Source organism: Chionomys nivalis, chromosome 10 (assembly GCF_950005125.1).
Source record: "Chionomys nivalis chromosome 10, mChiNiv1.1, whole genome shotgun sequence".
In the NCBI taxonomy this organism is placed as follows: Eukaryota; Metazoa; Chordata; class Mammalia; order Rodentia; family Cricetidae; genus Chionomys; species Chionomys nivalis.
Window position 1 is genome coordinate 45,443,869 of NC_080095.1, and position 23,454 is coordinate 45,467,322.

Here is a 23,454-nt window from a genome sequence, read left to right on the forward strand (position 1 = left end):
ATTTAAAATTATAACACAATAAAGATAGCAATAGCAACAAATTATAGCTATCTAACAATAAAGCGAGAATAAATACCTGTTTTAGAAGTACAAATAAACGATCAGTAATATGTGAAGCGTAAGATCTTACATCTATTATCTTTCCACAAGGCAAAATGCTCTCCTAAAATTGGTGGCATGGTATGGGAATGACAGCTCAGTAAGGCTATTTTTTGTCAGACACAATGGCACAGGCATACGATTCCAGCATTTGGGGTGCACAGAAAAGAAGAACTCAAGATCGGTCGGTACAAGGTCAACCTAAACTGTATAACATCATCCTGTCTCAAAAGGCAAGGGGTGGGGGGAATGTAGCTCAGAGACAGAACACTTGTCTAGCATGAAAAAGGCCATAAGTTCAATTCCCAGCACCACAAAATAAACAAAGATGGTTTTTAAAATTATTTCCCTCTAATAATAGTATGGTGAACATTTTATAAAGGAAAAAGTCCTAAAAGTTAATGCCAAACATCATCTGTTTAATTGAAACAAAAAGCAGTTTTGGATAAACTACATCGAGAACCTTTTGAAAGGAATACCAAATATACAACTGTGGGAATGGGATAGAACAGGGGAATATTTGCCTAGCTTACACAAAGTCCAGGGTTCAGTTTCCAGAACCACATAAGCCAAGTGCCAGAGCACCCCTACAACCCCAAAACTCAAGAAGTGGAGGCAGGACAAAGAGACAAAAATAGGAGAAAAGAATGAGACACGCTCAAAAACACTGCTCTACCACACAGAGGCTGGGCAATGTAGCTTCCCAGTAAAAAGCTCTCTCTTCCCTCCCACAACATAAAGGCCAGCATCCCAGGCATAATTAGCTGGCTGACCAAACAGACTTCAAGACCTAATAATTATGATGCAAAGGAATGCAAGCAGTCTGCAGACTGGGATGACCATTCCCTGAGGATTCGGCACTGCCATAGGAAAGACAGAATTTTTATTTCAAAGAATGATACATAATATATATCAGTGTACAAGACTTTCTTCAGATAGACCCATGTCTATGCTTTTCAACCCGAATTTAACTGATAACTAGTCCAAATCACTGCACAAACATGGCACATTAACCTAACGAGATGAAAATTTACAGATTATCAACCTGGACCATAGAAGTTGAAAAGCAAGCAATGAAAGAGCTAAGCAGGACATTAGCTTTCCAAAATGTTTTTAACGTTCAATTCGCTGCCTCCCCGCAACACAATGATCTTTAAATATCTATAATTAAAGCAGACCCCGAAACTTTAGTCAAACAGGCAGCAACTATCATTTCTGAAAGTGTTGTCACAGTGTCTTTTAATGTTAGTTATACCCATATTCATAAAAACACAATGTTTGTTGTGGCTATCTTGGCCTACAATTTAAAAATGGGCTAAAGGCTGGAATGGTTGAGAAGAAAAATATTTTTCTAAACATCATACTTATTGGTTGACCTGAAGTTTAACAAAAGATGCACTTCTAAGCAAAAACCTTAAACCAATACATGCCAAACTGGCAACAGAGAAACCAGATTATGCAAATGACTTTCTAAATGCAATGTGTATCGTTAAGTATCCATCGGCCCCATTTTTACTGCATGCACAACATTTCAAGGAATGAAAGCATTTAATCAGGCTCTGCCGACAGACTCTTCCACTCCTTATAAGTTCGTATCCATAAAACTGCAAAAGCATCCTCACCCATTACAAAGGAAGACGGCACTGCAGAGAGGTCCATTGTTACAGCCTACAGTACAGTGCCAAGCTGCTCCCCAGACGGCAGAGGTTACTCCTCTCACAATCTCCACTTCTCACGTCACAAGTGACACTGGACATTATCACCTGCGGTCTTTAACCTCTAGAGAATACGCCTCTCGCTCCCCCTTTCACTCGGCACTCTAGTTGGAGTGCTTGTCCCCTTGTATCTGGGTCTTTGTAGCAAACTTTTGCTTCTCCAGTCTTGGACTCCCCACCTATCCTCTGGAGCAGCAGCACTCAAACTCTTTAGCTTCAACTTCTATGACCTTCAAAACTCACCGAGGAGTCTACGGAGCTTTTGGTGTCTGTATCTACCAGTATTTACTGTGTTAAAGCTAAATTTAAAGTTAAAATACATCAAGATACAGGCAATGTGTTTTGGACGTGACTCCAAGAGTTCTGAAAATGATAGAGGAATTGACAATCAAAACTACATTGAATCCAAAGGCTCCTGCACAGGGAAAGGAACAAGAGTGATGAAACTGCCTATGCAAAGTGGGAAAGCCTTGGCCAGCTATTCATCTAACAGGAGATTAAGACCCACAAAATGTTAATAAAAAAAAAAAAAAACCTCAGAAATTAGAGGTTATACATCAGGAAAATGCAGATCAAAACTACAGTGAAATTCCATCTCACCCCAACCAGAATGGCTACCTGCAGCAGGCTTTCTTTTAGGCCACCAACCAGCTCCCGAATCATGACTTAATATTAGTTTTGAATGCTTGGTCTAGGTTAGGCTGGTTTCTAGCTAGTTCTTTTAACTTAAATTAACTTGTTTTTCTTTAGCTACATTTGACTTGGGGCCTTTTACCTTATTTCTGTATGTCTTACTGACACTGTTTCTTGTGTCTGGCTGGCAGCTATCTGGCTTCTGGCCCCAGTATGTCCCTCTCATTCTCTCTCCCTTGTTCTTTCCTCTCCCTCCTCTCTCTCCTCTCTTGAGCCTAGATTTCTCCTCCTATTGATTCTCTCTGCCTGCCAGTCCTGCCTATCCCTCTCCTGCCCAGCTATTGGCCATTCAGCTTTTTATTAGACCAATCAGATGCTTAGGCAGGCAAGGTGAACCAACACATCTTTTCATAATTAAACAAACACAACATAAAAAAAATGTAACACATCTTTACATTGTTAACAAAGGCAGCAGAAACAAACATAACACACCTTTACACAGTTAAAATAGTATTCCACAGCATAAACAAATGTAACACATCTTTGCCTAGTTAAAGTAATATTCCACAATAGCTGTCATAAAGAAAACAAAGAACAGGCAGGCAATGGCAGTGTACACTTTTAATCACAGCACTCAGTAGGCAGAGGCAGGTGGATCTCCAGATTTGAGGCCAGCCTAATCTACAGAGTGAGTTCCAAGATAGCCAGGACTACACAGAGAAACCCTGTCTTGAAAAATTAAATTAAAAGGAGAAAAGAAAGAAAATAAAGAACAACAAAGATTGGTACAAGATGAATGTTGGTGCTTGGCTCACTTTCTGTTTTTTACTCAGTCTGGAACTTCAGCCCATGGATACTTGCCATCCCTATACTCAATCTAGAACTTTCACAGACATGCCCAATGATCTGTCTATGTGATTCTATAGCCTGCCAACAGTCATTATTAACCATCAATCAGGTTACTCAATACAAAATGTCTTCCTTCAGTGGAGTCTACTCTAAAAATGCCAAGTTATAAAGGGAAATATTTGGGCTACATTTTTCTAAGAACTTTTAGGTCCTAGGAGGTGTGAGTTTCTAAAACAACACTCAGAACAGCTCCTAGGGCTTGACTGTGTCTCCAAAGGGTCGCATGTTGGACACTGGGTCTTCACACAGCACACTGTGGTAGATCAAGAAGGCCCTCAACAGTTGCTGGAGCCATGCTTTTTGGAATTCCCAGGCTCCGGACCCACAAGCTGAAATAATCTTCATTCATTATAAATTACTTAAGTCTGTGGCATTCAGTTATAGCAACAGAAAGTGGATTACAACAAAAGATTTTATCATCTGGAATGGTACTATTTCAGAATTTCTCTAAAACAATGTTGGTATAGTTTTAAAAAATCAAATATTCTTTGAAGAATTCATAGTATACAGACAAATATCAACTAACTCCAGAGTTAAAAGTTCTCCAAATGATGACTGGAAATCCTGCCCAAAGCTGGCTTACACAAGCGCTTGCCAGACTTTCACAGAGATAAACACTGGTTCGGGCTAATTAACAATTGCAGAGAACTCTATAAACATAAATGCTAAATATTTATTTTTAAATAGCCACACTACTGGATGGCAACCTTACTCTTAGTAAAAAGAGAACCTCATTACAGTCCTCAAAAATGAGACTAGAACCAACTACTTTTGACCATTCATAACTGTTAGAAGTTGGTTTTTAAAGAAATATTAATAGCAATCACACAATACTTCAAAACTCTAAATAAAATGCATTGAGTACATTCTCTAAGTTTGGGAAATTATAATCCATCATCAAATAAGTAAAACTTAAAAATAAGCCATACTAGTCTATTACTAAAAAAATAAATAAATAACCAAGGCAGAGTATCTTTTTAAAGAAAAGAAGTTGCTCCAAGCATTCATGACTGTAATCCTAAAACTCAGGAGGCAAGGGCAGGAAGACTGCCACAGACATGAAGACAGTTTAACCTACATGGTGGGTTCTAGACCAGCCAGGGCTCAAATAAAAAAGGGAGGAGGGAGGAAAGGAGGAAGGGAGGGAGGGAAGGAGGGAGGGAGGGGGAGAGAGAGAGAGAGAGAGAGAGAGAGAGAGAGAGAGAGAGAGAGGAGGAGGAGGCTGGAGAGATGGTACAGCAGTTAAAAGCACTTGTTGCTTTTGCAAGGGACATGAGCTCAGTTTCCAGAACCACATGGAGCAGCTCACAATCCCTGTGACCTCAGCTCCAAGGACCTAATGCTCTCTTGTGGCCTTCACAGGTACCTGCACACACATGATGTGCACAAATCAACAAAGGAACACTCACATACACATAATATTCTTACGCTTTTAAAACAACTATATATAAACATCTTCTGGCAAAATTATATATGAAGTAATTTATAAGCTGTAAAGAACAAAAATAAATTTAGTAATACAGAAACATATTAAATTGTTATTCATCTATAATTACTAATAATATTAAGCATCTTGATAAAGGAATTTAATCCCTTCCTATATAATAGGACACCAAGTATCAGAAAAGAGAAATGATCATAAATAGAGCAGAGTCATGCAGCCAATTGTAACACATTTGCTACACTTGCTAAAACGCTTATCTTTTAACATAAAATTCTGGGTCTTCTACTGTATCATGCTGTTGCTATGAATTGTGTTTCCCAAAGACTGGAAGAGGAATGTGGAGGAGAGTTGTACTGTTGGACAAAGATCTGTTACTTCTAAAACCACTAAGCAGTCTATCCCATGTTACCAGATATTCCAGTAGACTAAGCTAAAGATCATACACAGTAACAAAGGCAAATAATTATAATATGGTCTAAGAAATGACCTAACTTTGGTGGCTTTAAACTAGAATCATAAAAAAAAAAATCATGCTACAATAATTTCTTTCAAACAATAAATAGATTTTTGGGTGGAGAGAAAACTCAGTCCATATCCAGCCCAGCTGAATCAACAGCCCCAGGCCACTGAAAGTACCTGTCTAAAAGTAAGGTGGGTGGTTCCTGAGGTACAAGCCTGAAAACTCTGACACACACACACACACACACACACACACACACACACACTTTTATCCCTACGCTCTGGATGTCACTTATCCAGGGCATGTCATAACTATCCCTTCCTCACACATACACTATATATGTGCAGGAAAGCCTAGGCATCATGATGACTATAAAAAATATTTTATGTTAAGTCCCTAGGAACTTCAGGTTAAATTCCTAAGTAGGCCGTTTTACTGGCTACATCTGACAAACCACGGCAGTAAAACATCCTCTGAGTACTCACAGAGTACACTGGGTTCTCATGAAACCTTAGAACAGGCTGCTAGGAGGCCTCTAGATCTCAGGCGTTCTCTAAGGGAGGTGCAAAGTCAAAGTATTCAGAAATTATTTTTTTTTTTTTTTTTTTTTTTTGGTTTTTCGAGACAGGGTTTCTCTGTAGCTTTGGTGCCCGTCCCGGAACTAGCTTCAGAAATTATTTTAAGGCAACACATTTATAATAAGATTTAGGTTAGTATAAACATCTGTCATTTCTGTGTTAAGAATACTAAAACCCAATATAACATTTCCCAATAGTGAAGAAACATTAAGAGAATCAAAATGAAAACAAGAAAATGTGAAATTGATAAGATTATCTCTTTCACTATCAAAGAGAAGCAAAGAGCAGGAGATAGGGATGAAGCTTACTGGTAAGATACTAGCTTAGTACGTACAATATCTTGGGTTCAACTCCCAGCATCAATAGATAGATAGATAGATAGATAGATAGATAGATAGATAGATAGATAGATAGATAGACAGACAGACAGACAGACAGACAGACAGATGAGTTAAGGATGGAAGATAGCTTGGCAAGTAAGAGCTGTTGTTGTACAACATGATGCCCTGAGTTCAAATTCCTAGAACCCACATAAAAGCAGTGTGGTCACACACTTGCCAGTAACTGCTCTTCATAGTAAGAGAGAACAAGAGAATTGCTAGGGCTTGCTGGTCAGGCAACCTAGCTCCAGGGTTAGTTAGAGACTGTCTCAAGGGAGTAAGGTAGAAAGTAATAAAACAATATATCCTTCATCCTCCTCCAATCTCTGTGCACGTACACAGCTGTGTACACCACTATATGCATAAGTACATACACTATACACTCACGCACACCTACAAAAATGTCAATAACAGAAGGCAAAGTGGGAGTATATAAATTGTTCAAATGAGAACTATGTAACTTTTAATATGCTCTATTTTAAAGTGTCTAAGTTGTATTGGAAAAAACTTTTTTATTTTTATTTTTTGTGCACTGGTATTTTGCCTGCGTGTATGTCTGTATGAGGGTGCCAGATACCCTGGAACTAGAATTACAGACAGTTGCAAGTTACCATGTGGGTGCTGGGAATTGAACCCGGGTCCTCTGGAAGATCAGCCAGAACTTTAAATCACTGAGCCACCTCTCCAACCCAGGAAGAAAAACTTTAAAACTACGACAATTATGTATTATCATGAAACTATCTCCATAATTATTACACTCAATACATTTTTAGGTACAAATTTCCCCCACTATTTGTTGTTATGTGATAAAAAAAATATATAAAATTGACCCTTAACCAATTTTCAAGTATACAAGACAATGTTGTTAACTCAGTGTGTTATGTACACACATCCAAAACTGACTCATTTCTAATATGTGGAAGTTTGCACTTTTGACCAATACTTCCCCATCTTCCAGTCCCTCCAGACCTGGCAATCACCTTTCTGTTTCTAGGAGTTTGACTATTTTAGATTCCAAATGTAAATGGGATCACGTAGTGTGTGTCCTATGCTTGACTTACTCAATCTAGCATAGTATTCTCACACTCACCCATGTTATCACTAACTGTAGGATTTCTTTTTAAGGTTGAATAATATTCCATCATATGTATATAACAAATCTTTATCCGTTCACGTATGAATGAACATTTAGCCTGCTTCCATGCTTGGCTTTGGGGAGTGATGCTACAATGAACACAGCAGTGCTGATATCACTTTGAGATCCTGATGCGGCTGAGACAGGCCTTAAAGTCACAGTTTTCCTGCTTTTAGCCTCCTAAGTGCTGGAATTACAGGCCTGTGCCGCCACCATACTGGGCTATGTACGTCCTTTAAGGAACATCTACTCAAGCCCTTAGGCCAGTCTTTAATTAGTTTGATTTTGTTGTTGTCCAGGCTTTGTTACTGAGTTGTAGAATTTTTTATATATATTGTGGATATTAGTTCTTTGTCAGATTCATGACTTCCAAATGCTTCCCCACCCCACAGTTTGTTTTTCAGGTCGTTGATGACTATTTCATTTGCTGGGCAGAAGCTTTTAAGTTTGATATAGTCCCATTTGACTTTGTCTTGTTGTCCATGTTTTAGGAATGAGGCATTACGGCAGCACTCTACAGAGCACGGGTGCTCAATTCTTACCATACAGCTTTTATATAAAATTGTAGCTAGTGGCATTTCACAGGACTTTGAGCAGCCCAGGGTATTAGAGGAATAGAGCTTTCCAATCATCAGCCAACAGCATTTGGTTGTAAAAAAGAAGCATGGAGACACCAAGCCCTAGTTTCCAGGTGATTTTACACACTTTAAAAGCAATACTACAGTGCTGTCCTTTCAAATAGCATAGAAATTAAATAAGCACTTAATTAAATATGCATTTCAGAAATTGTATAATTAAAAGTATAAAATATTGGGCTGGAGAGATGGCTCAGAGGTTAAGAGCGTTGTCTGCTCTTCCAAAGGTCCTGAGTTCAATTCCCAGCAACCACATGGTGGCTCACAACCATCTGTAATGGGGTCTGGTGCCCTCTTCTGGCTTGCAGGCATACACGCAGATAGAATATTGTATACATAATAAATAAATAAATATTTTTTTAAAAAGTATAAAATATCCTACAAATATGTACTGGATACTACTTAATATGAGTCACTTTTCAAGAAAGGGAGCTATGGTGAGGAGTGCACAGTCCTGTCTTCAGGGGCTCAGACACAAACATACAAAAAGTTAAATGATGCTTCAAGGCAAAAAATCATTTAGGCTCCAAATAAAAACTCACAATGGTTGTACCACAATGGAAAGTGGAACCAGTTAGAGAGCAGAGGTAGACCAGCAGTCTACATTTATAGAAAAATGCAAGGCAGGGGGAACATGCTGGAGCCAGAAGGAAGGATGTTCCTGAGTGCCTTATCAGGAATGCAATCTATCAACAAAGATTCTGACCTAGCTATGAAGGATGTACCTGACGAGACATGAAAATTCTCTGTCCTTATCGTGCTTTTAGTCTAGGACTTAGTTAGATATGCTACCACACAATGCTTCTGAGCAGAGGATGTGGTCAGAGATAAACGTGGAGAAAGTTACGTTGCGCTGATCTGTATCATATCATTATCTATGCAGTAACCTCAGAAGCAAACCAACAAGATGCTGGATGAAAACCCACGCTACAAGTGTCAAATGACATTACTCAGTTATCTAAAGCAGTCTTGGGTAGTCACCACATTTCACTGGACCGCTGCACTCACTGGAAAACTAAAGGTTGCCACTCAGCCACAAGCTTGAGATCTTCAGCTGGAAAACATACAGCACATGGGGGCTGGGTAATAAGCGCAGGGCAACGCTAGGGCTGCAACTTAATTTCATTTCCAACCTCTTCTCAGCAAAGTAACAGCCACACGTGTGCTCATCGGTTTAACAAGTGTCTGCCTCCACAAGAGCACTCTCTGAACAAGGGAGAGACTGTATGGGTCCAGTCAGACATGAGAAAGGGTCTAACAGGAACTGCGGGTCTACATTTCCCAACGTTTTCTCTGGGTAACCTGTAACCCCATGACAGAAGTGAAGGTGCTATACTGCTCACGCATCAGTTAGAAATAGAAAAAGCAGTAGCCAAGATACTCGTTCTGATCTCCATTATGCCACAGAGAGCTATTTATCTCTGCAGGTGACTGATTTATAGAAGCCTCAAGGCCAAAGACTAGGTTTTTGTTTGTCTTCATGACCTCACTGTACCTAGCATAAAGCTTTGGACACAATTACTAAAAGTGGAATTAAAAAGGGAAAGAGGAAGAAAGAATGAGATCTAAAGAAGTAGGAGTTACGGGGTATAAGAGGCTTCAGGCAGTCTTAGTATCTATCAACAAAACAGAGGAAGGATGCAAAGGAGAAGTACAGCATAACTTGTCCTTATTTTAACACTGTACAAATATTAGGATGGAAAGTATACAAAGCATCTGGAATAGGTTATAGCTAAAATTAATAATTAATGGGCTGTCTTTCACAGAATGTACCAAGTACTGTATGAATAACATTATAGACATCTTATTTAATTCCCACACCCCTACGAGTCAGATATTATGCCCATTTTTCAAACAGGAAAGCTAAAAGTCAGAGTCAGGACACACACTTACTCAAAGTCTTAACATTAGCGAGAGTGGACTATAACTCAATCTAACATCTAAACCCAAAGCTGTTGTGGGATAATCTTTTTGTGTACTGTAAAGATGAGTCACTGCCTCAGGCACCTTCTGATTGGTTTAATAAAAAAGCTGAATGGCCAAAAGATTGGCAGGAGAGGATAGGCGGGACTTCCAGGGAGAGAGAAAACTGCGGGAAGAAGAGAGGTGGAGAGATACCAGCTAGACTCTGAAGAAGTCGGACATAACGGTACAGAGAAGTAACTAAGCCACATGACAGAGCGTAGATTAACTGAAACAGATTAATTTAAGTTACAAGAGCTAGATGGGGGGAAGTCTAAGGTTAAGACCAAGCTTTCATAATTAATAATAAGTCTCAATGTCATTATTTGTGAGCTGGCAGCTCAAAGAAAAGTCAAACTACAAAAAGTCAATGCTGCGCTCTACCAGGACTCAGAGAGTAGGACTAAGGTGGTGGAAGTAACCGGACACCAAATGTATTATGAGATGGAGCCAAGAGGATTTGCTGAAAGATAAAAAAGAGTGTTAAAAATAATGAAGTATTAGATGGTATCTGTAGAACCAGATGACCAAAGGGAGGAGAGCCAGAACCTCAAAGGCACATCCCCTTCTCCAGACACAGCCAGTATAGTGTTTTCATGAGTCTGCAGGCCAGCTAAGGCAAAGAGTCACCCGCTTTACCGCCTTTTTAAAAACTGCCCATGTTGCAATAATTTTAGATTTACCATAAAGTTGCAAAGAGAACACAGAGTTCTCCTCTCCCAGCTCCTCCCACAGTCTTACTCAGCCCATCACAGGACATCATCAAAAGCAAAGAATTATGCTTGTTGGAACACTTTTAGCTAAATCTTGCTAAAAGACTATCATAACATCACTTTGGATCCAATCAATACATAAAATTATAAACTGTTAATATACAATAATAAAAAATAGCTTTAAAAACTATTTTTTTTAACTATAAGCTCAGAAAATATGTTACAGCTAAGGCTCCCTCTCTTCCCCCATCCTCGGCTCACCCTTCCCTTGGGGATGACTGCTGAGAGACAGACAGGTGGCAAAGGAAAGCATGACAAAGTGCAAGAAATCCAGGTAGAGGCTGCCACTGTCCTCTCCCAGCGGGGCCACAGGATGTGCTTAACTGTCTCAGCAATGACGCAGGGCAACATGTGCGAAGCTGGCTCAATCCTTAGTGTCCAGCACTTTTATTGGGGTCAGTCGGGAGGTATGCAGCACCCACTTAAATGACCTCAGATAATTAGACTCCAGTCCCCAGAGCAAAATCAATGCTTACCACAGACCGCATTGTTTGCACAAACTGTGATCAAACTGGTACCTGTGGCCTCAACCCTCACACATACCAAAATACTTACTAGGTGGAATATTCCCAGGGCTCTTCTCCCAGGACCCAACCAAGAGCCAGGCCAAAAAAGGGAGATTTTTTTCTAGAAATGAGCAGGACTGGAGCAACTTGAACCAGCCGAGTTAACCCTTTCCTCACTGGGCTACCTGCTTCATCCCACCGTTGCAGGCTGTGCACCCTCAAGCACACCAATGCCGCCCTGCTATCCACTAGCTGAAGAAATAGAGGCTTACTACACAGCGAGTTTAAGGGCCATGGGCAGCAGTGGATAGCTGAAGTAGCATGGTCTCCTGCGTGAGCAAACAGGCCCCACAGAGCCCTACTCACCTTGAGGTCTGAGGTGTTGGTTCTCAGTGACTCCTATGAATGGTCAGACCGAACACAAAATGTCTGATTTCCAGAAAAGCCACACAATAAAGATACACAGTGTGAGCTCCAACTCCAGTGTTTTAATACATTGAGGATCCATGATTTCTGTCTCACAGAGCAATTTCATAAAACTCTCCTAAAAATGTAAGCTCTGAATAGGTTGAATGGCAAAAGTGGACACATATATCTATGTCATAAGTCAAAAACACAATGAGAATTTTGTAATTGGTGCTCAATTCTTACCATACAGTTTTTCCCTTTTTTTTTTAATTGACAAAAAAATTTTCCACCTCCTCCCCACCTCCCATTTCCCTCCCCCTCCTCCCGCCCCTCTCCCCCTCCCCCCACTCCTCTTCTCCTCCTTCTCCAGTTCAAAGAGCAGTCAGGGTTCCCTGCCCTGTGGAAAGTCCAAGGTCCTCCCCCCTCCATCCAGGTCTAGGAAGGTGAATATCCAAACTGTCTAGGCTCCCACAAAGCCAGAACATGAAGTAAGATCAAAACCCCGTGCCATTGTCCTTGGCCTCTCATCAGCTCTCATTGTCCACCATGTTCAGAGAGTCCGGTTTTATCCCATGCTTTTTCAGTCACAGTCCAGCTGGCCTTGGTGAGCTCCCAATAGATCAGACCCACTGTCTCAGTGGGTGGGTGCACCCCTCGTGGTCCTGACTTCCTTGCTCATGTTCTCCCTCCTTCTGCTCCTCATTAGGACCTTGGGAGCTCAGTCCGGTGCTCTAGTGTGGGTCTCTGTCTCTATCTCCATCTTTCGCTAGATGAAGGCCATACAGTTTTTATATAAATTGTAGCTAGTAGCATTTCACAGGGCTTTGAGTAGCTCAGAGTATTAGTAATTGTTAGACACTTCACAATTACTTTTTACAAGAATGTGCTATTATCTTCACCTACACCGTTCACAATGTGACATTACTGCTTTGTATATGGTAAATAGAAGCAGCAGTGAACAGGCAGTACAATCACAGTCACCACCGACTTTAGAAGGCAACATCTGAATTCTTTTCTCTTATTATTTCCACTGAGTATCTATAGACAGTTTCAGAATCCACCACCATCATAAACATGCTTTAAAGACAAGGCTCCCCCATAGCAGCATGCCTCTCCGCTCCCCAAAGCTTCAGAGAGGAAAAATTCCACCAGGCTTCTGCAACTGAGCTTCGCAAACCACAGTCTTAATGTATTCGAGTATATAAAATTCTCTCCTGAGAATGTTTAACTTTATAACTCAAATCCTCCATAACATAATAATGTGCTTCCAGTAAAGCGGTGTCACTTAGAACCTCTTTGATGGCCAATGACTAATGGAGACAAGAACCATAATAGAATTAAAATATAAAAACATTCATGTCCACGTGAGGACCAAATGATGTCACCCTTCCCAAACAAAAGGTTCGCTAGTAACTCAAAAAACTGAGTCATCACATTCACTGCATGGACGTTAAAAATCAAAAGAAGCTATAACACAGGTTAGTGTATGTATACTATAAACAGATAAACCTACCAAGTTATCATCTATAACATTAGGCTAGCATAATTATTTGTACAGCATTATGTTGATTACAAATGCAGCACACCTGATGACTTATTTCACAAATACCATTTGGTATGAATTATTATTCATATTTCATCATATTCCTGCAGTGATAACACTGGAGTCAGCAATGGGGGTTCAAGAGAATCTCTGTAAGAGTAGGGTGCATGGCCTGAGTAAGAGCAAACAGCCGTTCACCCAACACTCACTATAGTTCTCAAAGGGTGCAGTTGCCAACAGGGAAGCAGCTGAAGGCTCTTGACCTAGTACAGGAACAGCAGGCTGTGGAATTCCCCACATTTGAGTCTCCAGAGTGTCTCCCTCAAAGGCTGATGACGCCACAGCCATACTGCCAGCACACCAAGCAAAGAGGCTGCCCAGAAAGCAGTGGACAATGCCACTGGGGTTCCAAGTGGCTAAATTTGATCAGGGACCACCACCACCACCACCACAACAACAACAACAACAAAAAAAAAAAAAAAAACGCTTCATAGAAGAAAATATCTAAACATTGAAATTTTTAATACTATGAAAAATTGCAAAATATAAGATAAATTTTAAAAGGAAGGGAAACTTTGAATTGTATGCACTTAGCAAACAATGCTAGTCCTAGATTATTTGATTTAAAAAAAATGAGAAAAAAATAAGAGCAAATTAATGTTTTGTAGACCATAAAAAAGAATTTTCAGTAAAGTACAAAACTTTAAAGCATCCCTTTCTTTGCACTTGTAATTCTTTAATGTGGAATCGCTTGGGCTGTCCATTCTGTGTTAAGTAACAGAACTGATAACTAAGCACAGAAACACAATTTGAATTATAAAATTCTTGCTCTAACAAAAATTCCTTAAAGGATAAAAAAGGGAGGGGGGTCAGTACCTTGAAGCCATACAAAAAAACTGTTAGATTCATGTTTTTTGTTTTTTATGGCAAGAGTCTTACTGTATAGCCTTGTCTGGCCTGGAATTCACTATGTAGACAAGGCTTGCCTTGAACTCACAAAAGATCCACTTGCCTCTGCTTCCTAGGATTAAAGGCATATGCACCTCCTAATTCCATAATGCACTGGTTGTTTGGAGTAGCATAAGACCTGGATTACTGGGCCTAGGGAGACGGATCTAGACTAGGGACTGGCAGAAATGACTCACACATCAGACTGCAGCCATGCTCACGTTTTTCCAGGGTGCAGACACCGAGCACATATTGTTTCAGAGAACTCGACTCAAAACAAAAAGTCCTTTTTCTTACTCAGAAAGATAAATTATCTTAGCAAATTGCAAAGCATCAGGCTACAATTGCTATTTTTAAAAAAAAAAAAAAAAAAACAAGTTTTAAAAAGTAAATTTTTACATTTTACACAGGCTTAGGTCAAGCAACACTAAATTAATAAAAAAAAGTATGCAACTAATCTTAGCTTTCCATTCAATTAAGTTTCACTTTGAAATAGTCTTTAAATTTTTCTATTCTACTTGAATAGGAACAACAGAAATTCAAATATATCATTTTAAGCAACTACAAAACTGTACAAGGAAACACTTCTCAAGCTAAACTTTGCAGTAGGTGATTTAATCCAAACTCTAAGTTTTAGAGCCATTAAAACATGTAGAAGGCACATATATGACATCTCTTCCCTGCCTTCCTGCTAAGCTGTACAAATGAAAGGCTGCATGGTGGCTCACATAATTTGTATAAATAATTTCTAATACAAATACCCAAGCTTTTCATTTCCCCCAAAACAAATGAAAATTATAAAGTCTCAAGCAAATTTTATCTCAGGTTAAAGAGTTGCCTTGTCTGGATGAGGGACATGAAACAGAAAAGCCTGGCAGGGTGTGGAAGCCACGCCTGCAACTCTAGCAGTGAGACAAGGCAGGAAGGTCTGGCGGGAGGACAGCCAGGGCTGGACAGTAAGACTGTCTGGAAACAGCACTCTTCCTGAGGCTGTGGAACAAGCTCAGCCCTCCCACGGGCAGCAGAGTGGGGTGGACCTTAATACGTATTTCTGTGTCATCAACCGTGCACTCAGATGTCCTGATCACAATGCCCACGACAGAAAGCCAGTCCAACAGCTCTCTAGGTTTTCTCATGGGCATTTCCATTAATGGTTGACCTCTGCCCACTGGAAGCAAACCAAAACAGCGCTAAACACAGTAACATATGCACAAAGCCTAAAAGATTTAATTTACAAAATCTACAAGATACCCTGCCTCTGCAAAGAAAGTTCAAAGACATTGACCCAGGCAACTCGGTGAGTTGTACTGCTTCATGGTAATCTCAGCATGACAGACGTGATACAAAACATTCAGAATGAGTGAAGAGTGAGAAGGAGTAAAGAGAGTGGCTATGGAACCGTCAAACACTTAAATGTGCCCCAGCATCACGTTAGAAAAAGGGGAAAGAATCTCAGCAGACAGAGTAATTTACAAAACCAGAGTTTCCTGCTGTAGTAATCAAACTTTAAAAGGTCGCCTGCTTGCTAGTCTTCTCTAAGTTCATTACTCCACGCTGTGAGACCATGACTTTACGAGAAAAGAAGGAAAAGGGGACACTTACTGGGAGTGAAAATGTCTCAGCCAGGTACTTCAATAAGGATGCTTCTTTGGCCAAGAACTTGTTCCTTTCCTTGATGTTGCCTTGAAGCTGCGGATCGAACTCCTTTCTGACCACGGATGCAACGGAGTCAACGATCACAAGCTTAACTCCTTTGGAAATAATCTCTTCCTCCAAAGATTCAAGCCTAAGAAAGTAGAATTTGTAAAACAGTGAACAAATTTAAGACACATTTTTTTTTATTTGTCTTTCTTTTTAGAAGGAAGATGGAAGGAAGAACATTGTATTAGGGTTGGAGAGAAAAGCTAACCACAAGACGGGCAAGCTGTAAATCCTGGCAGCTTCCAGGAGAAGGGAACTAGGGGAGAAGAGAGAACATAATGCCCTTTGAGTTAGGGTCTACAAGCATCTGTGAGGAGCAGGGAGAGTCAGAGAAAACAGGGAGGAAGTCCAGAGTCTAGAACAAACATGATTGGAATTTTGGTTGGTACCCAGTACAGAGATAGAAAGTGGGGGAAGGGAAAATCATGCTTTTGGATTTAGAACTCAGAAAAAGAAAAACAAAAGGCAGGTTTAACATTGAATATCTGTAAGCAACTGCTAAGACTTAATTTTTAAAAACAGAGTCACGGGACTGGAGAGATAGCTCAATGGCTAAGAATACGTGCTCTTGCAAAGGACAGGGTTTGGCTGTCAGCACCCACAAGATGGTTCACACCCATCTGAAACTCTAGTTCCAAGGCGTCCCACGCCCTCTTCTGACCTCCAAGGGCATCGGGCGTACAAGTGGTGTACTTACAAACATTGTGGGCAAACACTCATACACATAAAATATAAAATAAGTAAGTCTAAAACAACAACAACAACACTGTTTAAAAGGTTTATCAGCTTTAAATCAGTATGCCAGGTCTGGTGACACAGATCTGTAGTCCTCACTACTCAGGAAGCTGAAGAAAGACGTTTGCAAGTTCAAAGCTGAACTGGGTTACAGTGGGAGTACAAACCCAAACTGGGCAACGTAGCATGGCCCTGTCTCCAAGTAAAACATTTAAAAAGGATTGAGATGCAGCTCTTTGGGAGCGCACCTGCCTGATACACACTGGGCCCTAGGCTCCATCCTAGTAACACACATACACACACTTCCCTAAGTCACACTGGTGACTATAAAATGCAGCACACATAACTTAGTTCAGTGCAGCACTGCTATTGTCTTCATTCTTCTGGAAACAGGCACGGTGTTTTCATGTTGTCCAACGATGCTATAAAAGCTGTAATCTTAAAGTAAAACTACTTGTGGTAGTCAGTCTCCAAAATGGCCCCCTCTTGTTCCCATTTCCTGGTATGTCATGTCTTTGTATGAATACATTTCCCTGTGTGTATGTGCCCTCCCACCTGGAGCAGGAATTGGTCTGGGTGACAAAAGCTTTTGATAACACAGTGGTACTCTTGTTCCAGACAGTAGGCACAAAGACTACAACATCCACATGTAAGAAAGCAGGTCTTCCAACGGTGCAGGAGTGAGGCTGGAAACAGGTGCCAGGCCCGCTGAGCCGAGAGATGACTGCACTCCTTGACAAGAGCGGAGCAGAAAAACTGGCTACGCCACTCCCAGATGCCCAGCACCCAGAAAATACAAATTTGTTGCTACATTTTAAGGCAATTTGCTAACAAAACACATAATAAATCATTTAGATTCTAAAATATTCACTTAAATATTTTTCTATGTTAAAGAAACATTTTACAAACTATCACAAATAAAGTATTTCCTTAATTCTATTATATAAGAATTATTTTACTCAAAAGCTAAAAATAAAGAAGAAGATAAACACCTTCAAAGCATTACTAAAATAACAAATCTGAAACTACCTACCTTTGTAGAACTCCCTCACAGGTGAGTTCCCGGTGAAGATGAACTTTACTGCTCATCTGAAGCAATTTTTCTTCAGTGTTAAAATAGAGTGGAAAACGGGCTTCTGCGATCTCAAGCAGTCTACGGAGAAAAGGGAGAAAAGTGCAGGAGAAAACACTGAGTACTGAAAGCCAACTGCTGAGTCTCCAACACATTCTACACGGGAAATTCCGAAGACTTGCCCCACGTCAGGTGCAGGCCAAAGTCTGGAAACACACGTGTCCTGAACCCATGTGTCCTCTCTGCCTGTTAATAAAGGGCAGCTGTCAGAACAGAAGCTAGCAAGGCTTCCTGGTCTCACCCAACTTCCAACAAGCAACAATGTCTCCAAATTTTCATTTTCTGGAAATAATATGTTTACAAGTAACACTTTTGTCTAACAGTTATATTAATATATTTGAAATTAGAAAAGGCTTTCAGTTGCTTGGATGAACAAAGTCTATTTCAACAACTATAGTATATTATCCTAATGATAAGTTATATTTAAGTTGGCATGTCTCATTCCAGAAAAAAATATGCTTTCTCAATTAAAATTTAGTGCTATCTAATAGTTCCTTGGTAAACAGAAGATTATTATGTAAACAACTGAATGCTCTCCAATTACTTCTCAGTAAACAAAAAGTTATTTTCTAAATACTCAATTCAGACCCCAGGCCTAAATCTAATAATGTGGGGCAGGTCAAGTAAAAAGTGATAAATAAAACAAAAATGACATCATCATTTAGCAGAAGGAGGCATAAAGGACATTACTAGAAATTACAAATATGTAAGTTTAAAAGTCAAAACTAAAACTCTTTGAGTATAGCTGTATTCCAGTTACATCTGTCAGCCATACTTGGTCATCCAGGGACCTGGAACAGGAACTGCAAACATTAAGCCATCCCATATTCTATGTTCAAGTTAGAGACACAGAAGTACAAAAGATCAGTGTCCAAATAGTTAAAGGGTTTCTGAGATGAGACTGAGAACGTTAAGTAGATAAACAAAACAAGTTCCTTAAATATGCTATAATCAGAAGCAAGGGTGGAGAGGCCTAAAACAGAAAAAAAAAAAAAAAAGAAGAAGAAGAAGAAGAAGAAGAAGAAGAAGAAGAAGAAGAAGAAGAAGAAGAGAAAAATAGAGACAGTCAACAACCTTTTAAATTTATTTTCAGCAAAATGAAAAGAAAAATACATAATTTGGTTCAATAAGACAAGATTCAAAATGCTTCAAGAGAAAAATATTATTTAAAGAGGTACTCAAGTGAGCAGTGTTTGACAGAGGCATAGGGACTAATGGAAGGAGGGCAGGAAGGGAAGAAAACAGAGAAGAAATAATGTGCCACTGGCCATGAAAGATGGGCAGGCTGTGAAGATTTGTCAGAAACAAGTAATAATATTATTATTATTACTATTATTATTATTATTATGCAACTATACAGTAAGTTCAGCACTCAGTGCATGGATAGAAGCTAGTGTTATTCACATTTGACGTGCTGAATATCTATACTGAATAATTTTCAATAGGTTTATCCAAATTACTTTTATTTTAGGAAGCATTTTTAAAAGTATAAATAAAAGCTAAATATAAATGAAGTTTTCTACATGCCTGGTCTTAATCCTGGTAGTCTCCTGTGACAGTCTTCTTCACAAGACCTTGTTTTTTCAGGACAGAAAAACCTATCCTGCCCTCCGACATAATCACATCACGTTTGAAAAGAGCATCACCTACTGGATATCTTTTAATAAAAAGCATTCCTTTGAAAAGATTCACTTAAAATTCATTCATTCAGGGGCTGGAGAGATGGCTCAGCGGTTAAGAGCATTGCCTGCTCTGCCAAAGGTCTTGAGTTCAATTCCCAGCAACCACATGGTGGCTCACAGCCATCTGTAATGAGGTCTGGTGCCCTCTTCTGGCCTTCAGGCATACACACAGACAGAATATTGTATACATAATAAATAAATAAATAAATAAATAAATAAATAAATAAATAAATATTAAAAAAAAATTCATTCATTCATCTAGGCACAGTCATGCACACCTTTAATCTCAGCGCTTTGGAGACAGAGGCAGGTAGGTGGATCTCTATGAGTTCGAGGCCAGCCTGATCTACAGAATGAGTTCCAGGACAGCCAGGTCTACAGAGAGAAACCCTATGTCAAAAAAACAAAAAATAATACAAGAAAATAAAATCCGCTCATTCAAAATTTCCTGAGGACCTATGCCGTGTTCAAGGCACTGCTGTAAGTACCGAACACATGGCATTACAACATCCCACAAAAGGAAATGAGGACAGTAGGGAGGAAGAAAGTTACATTCCCCCTGGGCTGGCTTGATTTATGTCAACTTGACACAAACTGTAGTCATCTGAGAGGAGGAAACCTCGATTGAGAAAATGCCTCCATATGATTGGGCTGTAGGCCAGCCTGTAGAGCATTTTCTTAATTAATGATTGATGGGGAGGACCCAGCCTATTGTGGGTGGTGCCATTCCTGGACTGGTAGTCTTGGGCTCCATAAGAAAGCAGGCTGAGCAAGCCATGACAAGACAGTAAGCAGCACCCTCCATGGCCTTTGCATCAGCTTCTGCCTCCAGGTTTGAGTTCCTGTCCTGACTTCCTTTGATGATGACCAGTGCTGTAGAAGCAGAAACCCTTTCCTCTCCAGCTTGCTCTTTGGTCATGGGTTTCATCTAACTAAGACACTCCGGAAGGAGAGAAAAGCAAATAAACATATCAGAGGCCAGCTCCAATGCTCTAAAGAAAACTGAAGCAGGATGAGGGGACGGGGGGGGGGGGGGGGGGGGGGAAGCAAGTGGTATTCCTCGCAGAGCTGTGCAGATGAGTAAGAGAACAATGCACTGTCTGGGAGAACAGAGATCTGCAGCAGAGAAGACCCCTCCCTCGCGTCGATGGCAGGGGTGAAAGGATAAAATAGCTGGAACACAGGGAGCAGGGGAGATGAACAGGGGAAAGCCAGAGAGCTGGCTAGCCAGAGACAAGGTCCCCTCAGAGCCTCAGACCTGTGGTCATCTGTTTGGAGTTTATTAAGAAAAACAAGACGTCTGGGAGCAGAACTGACACCATCAGATTTCCTTTTCAAAAGTCCATTACCTTAACCATTCAGCCACCACATCCCACATAGGTTTCCTTAAAAATTAAAAATAAGTAAATAAATAATAAACAAAAGACTATTGGGGATTAGTGCTAGAAAGCACTTGCGGTTCTTTCAGAAGGTGAAATTCATTTCCCAATACTCATATAGTGGCTCAAAACCTTCCTTAACTCCAGATCTGGGGGACCTGCCACCCTCTTCTGGTCTCTGGTATCAGGCACACACATGTGGCTTCTACATACATGCAGGCAAAACATTCATCACATAAGATACAAAATAATAAATAAATCTCTCTTTTTTTTTTAAGTTTGCTCTAGAATTTGGGGAGATGGGCCAGCATGCAGGAGTGTTTCTATACAAGCATGAGACCCTGAGTTCAAATCCCCACTATGGAGCGGAGACTGGAGGATGGCTGAGGCTTAATAGAGGCTAGGCTAGGTCCAAGTTCAGTGAGAAACCTGCCCCAAAGGAATAGGGGAAAGAATGATACATCAGGACACCAACATCCTCTTCTGTCCTCCATAAGCAGGCAGAAGCATGCACGCATGCACACACGCGCGCGCACACCCACACACACACACAGAGTTTGCTCTAGATGTCAAATGGAGAAAAGGCTATAGGAAGGGCAAGGATGAAAACAAGATGAGCTGGTACTGCAGTCCACACAAAAAAATGATGGTGACTTGACCTAGGGAAATAACACCTCAGATGACCAGAAGTACCTAGATTATAATTCAGAGGGAGAGAAGGAAGAATTTCATTACTTGGATGAATATCTAGAAGAGTGGAGATTCGATCAGGATTTCAGTTACTGGTGTTCTTCCTGTGTTCTACTTTTTATGGAGGACTCCAGACTTCATCTTCAGATATATCAATTTTCCACATATGTAAACATAGCTATAACATGTTATTATGTCAAGTGGCAAATGTATATGAGTCTGGGAGTTGTGGGAAAGCTCAGAACATGAACCCATAACCCTTCTGCCAATCAAGAAGCTTGTTAAAATCATGAGATTGGATATCAGGATATCCAAAACTGAGTTCTAGGGTTTTCCAAGACTTAGAAGATGAAAACTTGAGGATCCAGCAACACAGATGAAAGAAGTGGTCAAAAGATAGGAATCAAATCAAGAGAGACTGACTGCTGCTAAGAACACAGCTAAAGGGAAGAACTGTTCAAAGAACAATCGACAACAATCAACAGTGCTACATGACTACCCACATGGTGGATCCATGATGGGACTGGAACAGTCCCACTTCCTAGAGATGTCACAGCCAACATATTGTCCACAGACAACACATTATTCAACAGGTTTAAACTAATAATGATGTACAAAAACTTACTATGTTATCAGCCATGTAAAAGCACAGTATATACACTTATGCACAGTCTATAACACTTGGTAATGGTAACGGACAGTTGTGTTTCTCGTTGTGTTTACTCTTCTAGCAATCACCATTACAGCATTTTTCAGTTCTGTAAAACACAATGCAGCAGCTTCACGTTGTTTTTGCTCACCATGTCTTGACTACATACAGAGACCATATCTATAAAGAACACACTATGCAGTGTGTGTAAGTACACTCTAACAGAAACAGGACAAATCATCTAGTAATACAGTTCTCAGACCATACCACCATCATTAAGCAACACATGGCTATGTTTTAAATACTACTGAGTTAAATAAAGTTTTGAAAATCAATTTCGATACAGGGCTAGGAGATAAAGCCAGTATGGAATGAATTCAAGACAAAATAGGGAGATTTTTACTTCTGAGCACAAAAGATTAACTGGCTTGGGAATTGCCCTGATAGCATCAACAACTAGGAAAGCAGACAAAATATCTGACATAACAGTTTCACACACTGAACAATAGTTCAAAACTGTGACCCTCATGAGAAAGGAAACTAATAGGAACCTGAAGTGTGTCCCAGGCTCACACCAGAGGCACTTTCCATTCTACAAAACAAAAAAGGGAAGCCAAAGTGAGTCTGGTGGAACCTGAGCAAAGATGAGATCAGAGTTTGGGAAGGCCAAACTGGTGCGAATGCAGAAAAGGAGGTGTGCGGTCTGGAGGGAGCTGTGGAAGGGTGCGCTCCAGAACCAATACGCATGATGTACGGAAGGAAACTACTCAGAAGGGACCAGGAGACGACGCAGAGACTAAACACTTCCCAGCACTCACACAGAATGAGAACAGTGCACGTTCCCACGTCAACAGGGAGTACGGAGATCTCTTTATACCCTAGGTCACTAGTGGAGTCCTCAGATGGGCTTCACAGTACTGAGGCTTAAAGACCACTTGGGATCTGCTGTAACAAAAGGGAAGGGACAGCTTTTAAATGATCAAAATAATCTTAACTATAAATTAAAACAAAAATCTGATGCTTTAAAGCTATATATTTAAGTCCGGCATTTTACATCCAACTTAGAAATTGCGGGGGGGGGGGGGGGGGGAAGGGCTGGAGAGATGGTTCAGCAATTAAGAGCACTGACTGCTCTTCCAAAGGACTCGATTTCAACCCAACACCCACATGCCAGTTCACATTCATACACAGAAAATACAAAATAATAAATCTCTTATTTTAAGTCTGCTCTACAGTTGAAACCAAAGGACTCAGTTTCAAGCCAGCACCCACATGAAAGCTCACAGCCTTCTGTAACTTCATTTCAAGGGGATCCAATGCCCTCTTCTGGACTCTGTGGATGCCATGGACTCTCGCAC

General features: G+C 40.3%; 1 protein-coding gene across 1 annotated transcript in view; it reads right to left on the reverse strand.

Annotated features, from left to right (window-relative positions):
- Positions 1-23,454, reverse strand: part of Rad51b (RAD51 paralog B) — a 504,429-nt gene that overhangs the window by 455,575 nt on the left and 25,400 nt on the right. The window contains exons 6-7 of the mRNA XM_057782601.1: positions 17,598-17,717; positions 15,731-15,914 (exon numbers count right to left, since the gene is read on the reverse strand). Of these exons, the coding sequence (XP_057638584.1) occupies positions 15,731-15,914; positions 17,598-17,717 (304 nt within the window). The remainder of the gene's footprint in view (positions 1-15,730; positions 15,915-17,597; positions 17,718-23,454) is intronic.